Genomic DNA, 8701 nt, shown 5'->3' on the forward strand with positions numbered 1-8701 from the left:
CCACAAACATTATTAATGCAAAATTGTTTGTTCTCCCCCTTTAATTTTCCCTTTACTTACTCAAAGTCACACTCAATTTGTGTCGTGTCAACTTTGACAGTTTCATACCTGACACATTAAGCAATAAATTACACATCTTACGTCAATGTGGTTCCTAACGACTGCTTTTGTGTAAGGACTTGTACAGAACTCAAGGTAACCTCATAAGAGTGTTAAGTTAGGTGAGGTGATAACGTGCTATTCCTGAAAGTGCGTGGGAAATAAGTGTATTGTTGTTTTTTTCCATTTCTTCCCAGTTTGCAACACACCTGACTAAGGTAAATTTCCCACGGGTTTGTATCCTGGATGGAGGGATCAACAAGCTGAAGCCCACTGGCCTCCTGACTGTACCCTCCCCACAGATCTGACCCCATCAGGCCTTCACATTGACATAAGGAACGAGTAAGGAGACTGCATATTGCGTTTTGTGCTCATACAGAAGTGGAGGGAAAGCAATGGTATCATTGTATTTAGACTTTTTTAACTGTTGTGCGAAATAGATAAGATTTAAGAACTGCTGTAAAATAAACCCTTTCCTATACCAGTCTGATTTGATAACCCACTTATACTGATCATTCTTGTCTGAGTCATAAGAACTGATGGTGATACTGATACTGGTGTATGAAAAAAATCTTACAGTTACAAACAGTGGTTTCGTCAACAGATCTCAGTTTCACATGGCACAGGTCCAATGACAGTTATTTTTGTGAAACCACACTTAGGGCGTGTTCACACCTGCCGTGTTTAGTTCGCCTGAAATAAACTCAGGTGCACTTCCGCCTTCGGTGCGCATCTTTCAGGCATGTGTGAATACAGCAATCGAACTCGGGGGCGGACCAAACAAGCGCTCCGAGACCCAGCTGAAGAGGTGGTCTCGCTGCGCTTTGGCCGGACTCGATCCGACCTAATTGCAGGAAGCACTGCACCTTTTCATTATTTTCTTTTTTAATAAATCGCTATGGTAAAGTGTTGTTGTCGACATTGTTAGGAAGATTAGTTGTGGTGTGACCGGGAGCCCCGTGCGAATGTATTACATTTGATAGAGAGGACGTGTAAAAATGCTGATGTGTTCAGCGATCACATGAAGGAGAGGTGAGCGTCTCCCGCACAGTGCCAACAGACTGTGACTATTTATTTATTATTTTAACCCCATATTATATCAATTATATATTTCGCAGTTTTCACTTCGTGCTGAACCAGCATTACGAAGCAAAACCACACGTGATCTGAGGTAATTCATTCATTGGACAGACATTTTGGGGTGGAGAGAAGCAGGAAGCATGAAGTAAAAACTGCGAAATATATCATTGATATAATATGGGGTTAAAAATAATAAAAAAAGGCCTACATCTAGCCTATAAATAAAGAAGAAAAACATAAAATTATTGTTGTTTCATATGGTTATAATATGTAGCCCTATGACAATGCCACGTTATGTAGCTTGTAGCCTACGATGTGAAACATAATTTTTACTGTATTTTTGCTGCTGGACGTGCGGCTCGCGAGAAGAATAGACTCATGCCGACACTCAGCTGATTTAGCTGTGTATCAGGTGGATGTCAGTTTGGCGCAGTTCAGCTCCAAACTAACACGGGGATAGTATTGACGGTCGAGTTAACATGGCAAGAAAAATAACACACACTTCATGCAAAGCGCAGCGTGAACCTGTTGGCACTCCTTCATCTGATCGCTGAACACATCAGCATGTTTACGCGTCTCTATCAAATGTAATGTACTTTCCCATAATGTGAAGCCGACGGCGATGTATTAAAAAAGAAAAGAAAGAAAAGGCACAGTGCTTCCTGCAATTGGGTCGGTTGGAGTCCGGCTGAATTCGCACAGCAGAATGCGTTTGGAAGCGCACCGAGACCACCTCTTCAAGCGGGTCTCGGAGCGCTTGTTTGGTCCGCCCCCGAGTGCGATTGCTGTATTCACACCTGCCTGCAAGATGCGCACCGAAGGCGGAAGTGCACCTGGGTTCATTTCAACCGAACTAAACACGGCAGGTGTGAATACACCCTTAGTGTGGATACACAATGTTTCACATGGCACAGGTCCAATGACAGGCCAAGACAGACCCACTTATAATGATCATTCTTGTCTTACATTAGGTTGTAGTTGCTTTGCACTGATACATTTAGCTCTGTGACTAATATAAATATCTTGATGTGTGTTGTCTGTTCTGAGCCAGTTGATCTAAGGAGCTTTTTTTTACACTCAGTGCGTTCTTTATTAGGTATACCTGTTTGATCTAGTGCAATCCAATACAACTGTCAAATCTACTTTTACGACGTCTGGTATGTTATAGTTCATAGTTATTGGTGTTGTTATTGACTGCATTATATTCAGATGGGTTTCTAATATTCTGTCCCCTTGTGTATGTCAATAGGAAGGACAAACGCTTAGAAACGATTCACAATGGATTGAAATCTTGACTGAACTTAAAATACGACCTCAGTGATAAACTTACATTTGAATTTACACCTGTATTGCATTGCATTGCAATCACATTGCCGCTGAATGTATTATTTGAGTGATGAACAATTAAACTACAGTTTTTGTCCGTGTGTTCCATTTCAATGAATTGTCTCTCTGCTGTATGTTTTTGCCATGTTACAGAAATCTATCAGGTTATATTTGTTTGTAATAAAATCTGATTACTCTGGACAAATTGTGTTCATCTGCATCTTTTCTGAATAATTTTGGTTGATATTAGAAACAAAAAAAGTAATTAATTTGATTAAATAAGAATTATTTCATATTATACACTGCACAAAGACATCGTTATTTGCATGATCATCCTGTTGTTTTGTAAGAGCTGTAATTGCCCAACATTGCATCACCAGAGCTTACTTTGTTACGGACTGGACACTCCCACAAAACTCTATGTATATAAAGGGGGATCGGTGGTGATAACTTTCATGAAAACTGCAGTTCATCAAAAAGGAAATTATTTGTATCCCTAACAGAGGTAAGAGATGCTTTTTGAAAATAGTTCAGTTAGCAACGGTTAGACTAATATGGGAGAAAAGACTAATTTAATATTAGTTGCTATAATGCCTTTTCCCAATTCATTGTATAATGTGTTCAGTATTTTACATTTTGTTTGTTTCTTTTTTGCACTCATATTTCAGTGCTGAGTGAATTGTTAAATTAATATTGTCTCCCCACCAGGATTCCTCTGCTTTCTTTATCGAAAATGGTGCATTATGAAGTGACCATATACACTTCCGAACGTGTCAATGCCACTACGTTTAACAATGTCTACATTAAGCTGATGGGCACAGATGGGAAGAGCAAACGCCAGTGGCTCATGGGCTTCAAAGGACCTTTATTTGTACCTTTACCTTTCATCGGTGGATATGTAAGTTTTATATATCTCTCTTGAAATGTTTAAAACACAACCTGTATTGCTCCTACATTAGATTATAAACACATTCAACAATTAAGAGAAGCTGATGTTAATTCTCAAAGAATTGTGCAGGTCTAAAATTCTTCAACCAACACCTTTACATTCAGTATTTGCGTGCTAATAATAGGGATGTTACTGCTGCTTGGTTGGGAAATACAGTTTTCTCTTTTAAAAATGTTTTCAAAACATTTCTGTCATTACAGTGCTACTTCGCATTGTGATTTTGAATTGGTGTCTGCATGTCTTTGCCAAATGAAGGCACTTCAATTGCAATAAGTGCAGCATAAACCTTGATCTGCACGATAACCACTTCAGGAAGAAAGAAAAAGTCTTGATTCTCATAACATTATATTGTATAATAAAACTGTATTTGCTCTTTGCTTTTACTTTTCACTACCTCTGGCTTGCACCTGCAAACAATTAGAGCACAGAGCCTCTCTCCTCTCTCACCTTCTTTGTGTCTGTCTGCAGGAGTCTACTTTTGATGTGTCCTGCCCAGTTTCCATTGGAAAGCTGTACCTGATAGAGTTGGACAAACAGCAACCCCTACTGACACCTGGAGACGCCTGGTTCCCTGACAAGGTGGTAGTGAAATCCCCTGAGGGACACACCTACGTTTTCCCCATCTACCGCTGGATCACTGGCAGTGAGGTGCAGCGCTTTAGAGAGGGAACAGGTGTGTATGTGGTTAACTGCCTAAAGAAACGTACCAGAAAGACCAGTACTATAAGGAAATGTGAAAATTGATGCAACTATAATGTATCTACAATTTTCAAACCTTACTTTGGTTCTAAGCCCTCAGAGTCTTCGATGACAGCCATCATCTTGGCGAATACGCTCGGAAGCAGGAGCTGATACAGCGAGAGAAAGACTATCGGTGAGAGATCAGAGCTTGTACATGTTTTTAGCTTTATGCACCCTAGAGCTAACCTCCATTTAAGCCTGCTCCACCTTTGGTTGATTATATCCTTGGCTTATGGTGATAAATGAACCACCATGTGACAATGTAACACCTGCCAGACTTTATTGAAATGTATTTTTCTATAACAGAGTGTTTCTCAAAATAATTATATTGAGCACATGAATTCATATCAAGTATTTTGTGTTTGCATTCTGTAAATTAAAACTGCAGACATACTGATCGTTTCTCACCACTGAGCTCTTCTCTATTTTATCCAGCTGGGATGTATATCAAGAGGGAATACCCCACAACATGAAGGCAGACAGCCCTCTGTCTCTGCCCGCTGAGGTCAGGTTTTCCTTCACCAAGACTACAGAGTTTGCCTTCACTGCAGCCTCAGGGTGAACTCCTCAAATTATGTCAAATATGTATCTATGTACAGTATGTATTTACTTGCTTTCCTTTCTGCCTATGAAACGATTTGAGGCATCATAATAAAAATATAACTTTATTTAATGTTCTATAGACTGGCTGACCTTCAACTATCGGGCCTAGATGAAAGCAAGGAGAAGTGGACTGATATGGATTCAATAGACGGGGTGTTGACCACCAAACGAACTGACATATCAGGTAGGTAGTACCTTCTATTATGGTCCTTTAATGAAATGCTTAATATTGTAGGCAGAGTTGTATACACTTGATTGTTTTTTTTTCAAATACTTAATGACAGAAAAAGTTTCCTATTTGTATGCATTGCTCATGGGAAAACTAGTCACTTTTTCACATTGTAAAATTCACCTGCAGTGTACAAATCAGCTAATATCAGTGGTAGAGAATGATTTTCCAACTTTGAAACCGAATGAACTTCATCTTGGTTCTTTTTTCAGACTATGTCCAGGAACATTGGAAGGATGATGCGTTTTTTGGCTACCAGTATCTAAACGGTGTCAACCCCATGTTGATCAGACGTTGTTCGGCCCTGCCAGAGAACTTCCCGGTCACTGATGACATGGTGTTTCTCCGTGGCGGGGCATGCTTAGCTGAAGAAATACAGGTATTTTTTTTTCTTTTTTTAACTATACTAGTTAAATGAATGAATATGTTGACTTTAAACTGCCTGACACTTTAACTTGACAGAGGAAAGCTACATTAAAAGCGAAGTTTAGAATTTCCTGTTTCACTTGCACATGTTCACTGAGTTTATGTAATGTGCAACATGAGTCGAAACATTCCTCCTTCGCACTGCTATTTCAAACAGAACGGGAACATATTCCTGAGCGACTATAAGCTTTTGAATGGACTCCAAGGAAACATCATCAATGGGAAGAAGCAGTACTTGATGGCTCCCCTCGTGCTTCTCCACAAAACACCTGATGACGAGATGATGCCGATTGCTATTCAGGTGAGATAAGCACTCAAATATATCAATACAACAACAACAACAACAACAACAAAATCTAATATTATTGGATATTATAAACCAGACCTGCTATGGATCGAATGGATTGAATTAACCATATCTCGCTTGCTTTTCCTGCAGCTGAAGCAGACTCCAGCAAAGGACAATCCCATCTTCCTCCCTACTGACTCTGAGTATGACTGGTTGATTGCCAAGATTTTTGTGAGGAGTGCAGAGTTTAGTGAGCATCAACTCAATGTCCACCTGCTTCGCACTCACCTGCTGGCTGAAGTGTTTGCAGTTGCACTGCTGCGCAACATTCCCATGGTGCATCCACTGTACAAGGTACCTGCAAGGGAGAGTATACTGAACCTAATGTGGTGGTAGTTTTTTTTCTTGTATTTTACAAAGTTGATAAACAATAAATACAGTTTCAATTTGTATATATTTGCAATTATTTCACCATGCTTAATGGTATGAACGCACGCTGACTTTGTTAAAAAGTAACAGTCCTACTAACAGAGTTCCCTCTTTCCCTCAGCTTCTCATACCCCACACTCGCTACACTCTGCAGATCAATAACTTGGCTCGACTTCTTCTCATATCTGAAACTGGAGTTTTCACAAAGGTACGGAAAGACCAATGTGCACAGTGCACCACTGTTTAAACAGTTTTGTTACAATACCACACACAATATATTCCTTACATGTTTGACATCTCCCCAGTTTGCAGCTTCTGGTGGAGAAGATATGATCGAAATCCTGAAGAGATCCCTGTCTTCCATCACCTACCGCTCTCTCTGTATACCAGAAAACATTGCCGACCGTGGGCTGATGGATGTGCCAAACTTCTACTACAGGGATGATGGACTCCAGCATTGGGATATCCTTCACAGGTAGTATAGGCAGTTTCCATTCAGTTGTAGTAACTATACTGTATTAAAGGTGCACTACGTAACTTTGGGTATGTCAGAGAAGTGACCATTTTCTAAGGTATAGGTTTAACTTTATATGAAAAAAGAAATTATCATTCTAAGATGATGACCATAACAATCGTATTACAAAGGAATTTACCCCTGCCGTGTGTATTTAACCTGTATAATTCAACTAGGAATGTCTTTAACAGAACTTATAAACATTTCTCAAAGCTTTGTGGATGGAGTTCTAAGACACTACTACAAAAGTGATGGTGAAGTCCAGGAAGACTCTGAATTGCAGAAGTGGATCTCAGACATTTTTGAACAAGGATTCCTTTCCCAAGCATGCACAGGTGGGCTTTATAGAAAAAAACTCAATCCTTGATGATGTGCATATTGAGATTCCATTATGTCATCACAATGCAGAAAATAGGCCAAATGTACTCATCTAGATGATTTAATGTACCGTTTATTCTTTGCTATTCTTAGGAGTTCCACAGAGCTTTACCACTGTGGCTGAGATGGTCAAGTTTGTCACCATGGTGATCTTTACTTGCTCCGTACAGCACGCGGCTGTAAACAGTGGACAGGTGAATCCTTTTAATCAATTATGATTGTATTATTGATGTTAAATGGAATGAGGTTTTGCAGTTGTCTCTGAACCGGGGAGGAATAAATAAATCCTGCACAAAAAAAAACATTCTGACATGACGTGGCTCCAGAAAGTATTAATCAGTCATGTGTCAATGATACATTCATTGCAGTTTGACTATGGTGGCTGGATGCCCAACATGCCACTCTCCCTGCAACTTCCTCCACCAACCACAAAGGGGACAACAAGCGAGGCCACGATGCTGCAGACTTTCCCTGATGTCAACACAACAGCACAGGGCATGTCCACCGTGTGGCTACTCAGCAGGCAGTCTTCTGACTTTGTGAGTGACCTAATAAGAAGCTAATAAAGTATAGGATAGAAGTATCCTATATTTGCCACTAAAAGGTCCTCCAACTTTACATTGTTTTGTCAATAGAGTACGTTTGATAAACCTTTAAATGTGTCTCTGATCTGATCAGGTGCCTCTCGGCCATTACCCAGAGGACCATTTCAGTGAGAAGATTCCCTGCAAGTTGATAAAGGATTTTCAAGGAGAGCTTGAAATATTAAGTACAACCATCGAAGTAAGAAACAGGAGTCTTGAAGTCCCATACACGTACTTGGATCCAACAGCGATGGAAAATAGTGTGGCCATCTAAAACTCAGATGGTGGGACCTCCTCAGGTGTTGGCCAAATTCTGGTTTCTACTGACAAAAGTGAAACAATGGAAAAAGTGGGAAGAAACTATTGCATGTGATCGTCTTATTGATTTTACTTTGGTCAACATGACTGTTTTAAATCCTGATCCAACCCCGTAATATATCTTTTTATTTCCTCACCAATTTTACAGGATATCTTATCAGAAGATATTTCAAATGTGAAGCTGTTTTATTAGTAAGTTGCTCAACAAAACATTTATCTTTCTTGAAAAAGTTTTCGTCTGCCGTCAGTGGCCTATGTTGTTGTACTTTTCTGTCTCCACACAAGAATGAATGAAACTGTTATTTAAAAAATCCTTGCAATGATGAACTGAGCAGCTTAATCCTAATGTGAACCTGTTTGTTCTGTGCCAGTTAATTGCCACAACAGTCTCGTATATTTTTATGAAAAAAACGATGGAAATGATTTCAACAACAAAAAATGCATTTCATTGTTATCAACATGTTACTGATGAATAAACTCTTAATCAAGCTTTTGTGCATGGACCTTTTGTGCAAGATAAACTAAAACAAACATGGTGCATATGAATATAAATGTGGCTAATTTGTCATTTCATTATCACAGCAAATCCCTCATTGAACAATGTGCCGAACCAATTTGATTAAACATATTTTTTCATGATGATCAAAAAATATTTGTGTTTGAGTATGGATGGTGGAGTGCAGATTTCTGCATTTAAGACCATAGTTTCCTTACCAAAGTAAAGTATTGGTTGTGT

The 8701-nt window shown here is 39.4% G+C and overlaps 1 protein-coding gene across 1 annotated transcript; it reads left to right on the top strand.

Annotated features, from left to right (window-relative positions):
- The first annotated feature begins 2926 nt into the window (after positions 1 to 2926).
- Positions 2927 to 8454, top strand: LOC307251895 (polyunsaturated fatty acid lipoxygenase ALOX15B-like). The gene is made up of 15 exons (XM_080029341.1): positions 2927 to 3010; positions 3214 to 3403; positions 3923 to 4127; positions 4247 to 4328; positions 4631 to 4753; positions 4879 to 4982; positions 5240 to 5406; positions 5611 to 5754; positions 5893 to 6096; positions 6293 to 6379; positions 6477 to 6646; positions 6899 to 7020; positions 7157 to 7257; positions 7432 to 7602; positions 7742 to 8454. The coding sequence occupies exons 2-15, from the start codon at positions 3239 to 3241 to the stop codon at positions 7919 to 7921; spliced, it is 2025 nt and encodes a 674-aa protein (XP_079885467.1). The 5' UTR covers positions 2927 to 3010; positions 3214 to 3238; the 3' UTR covers positions 7922 to 8454.
- The last annotated feature ends 247 nt before the right edge of the window (positions 8455 to 8701 follow it).

Source organism: Ammodytes marinus, assembly GCF_949987685.1.
Source record: "Ammodytes marinus genome assembly, chromosome: 6".
NCBI lineage: Eukaryota > Metazoa > Chordata > Actinopteri > Uranoscopiformes > Ammodytidae > Ammodytes > Ammodytes marinus.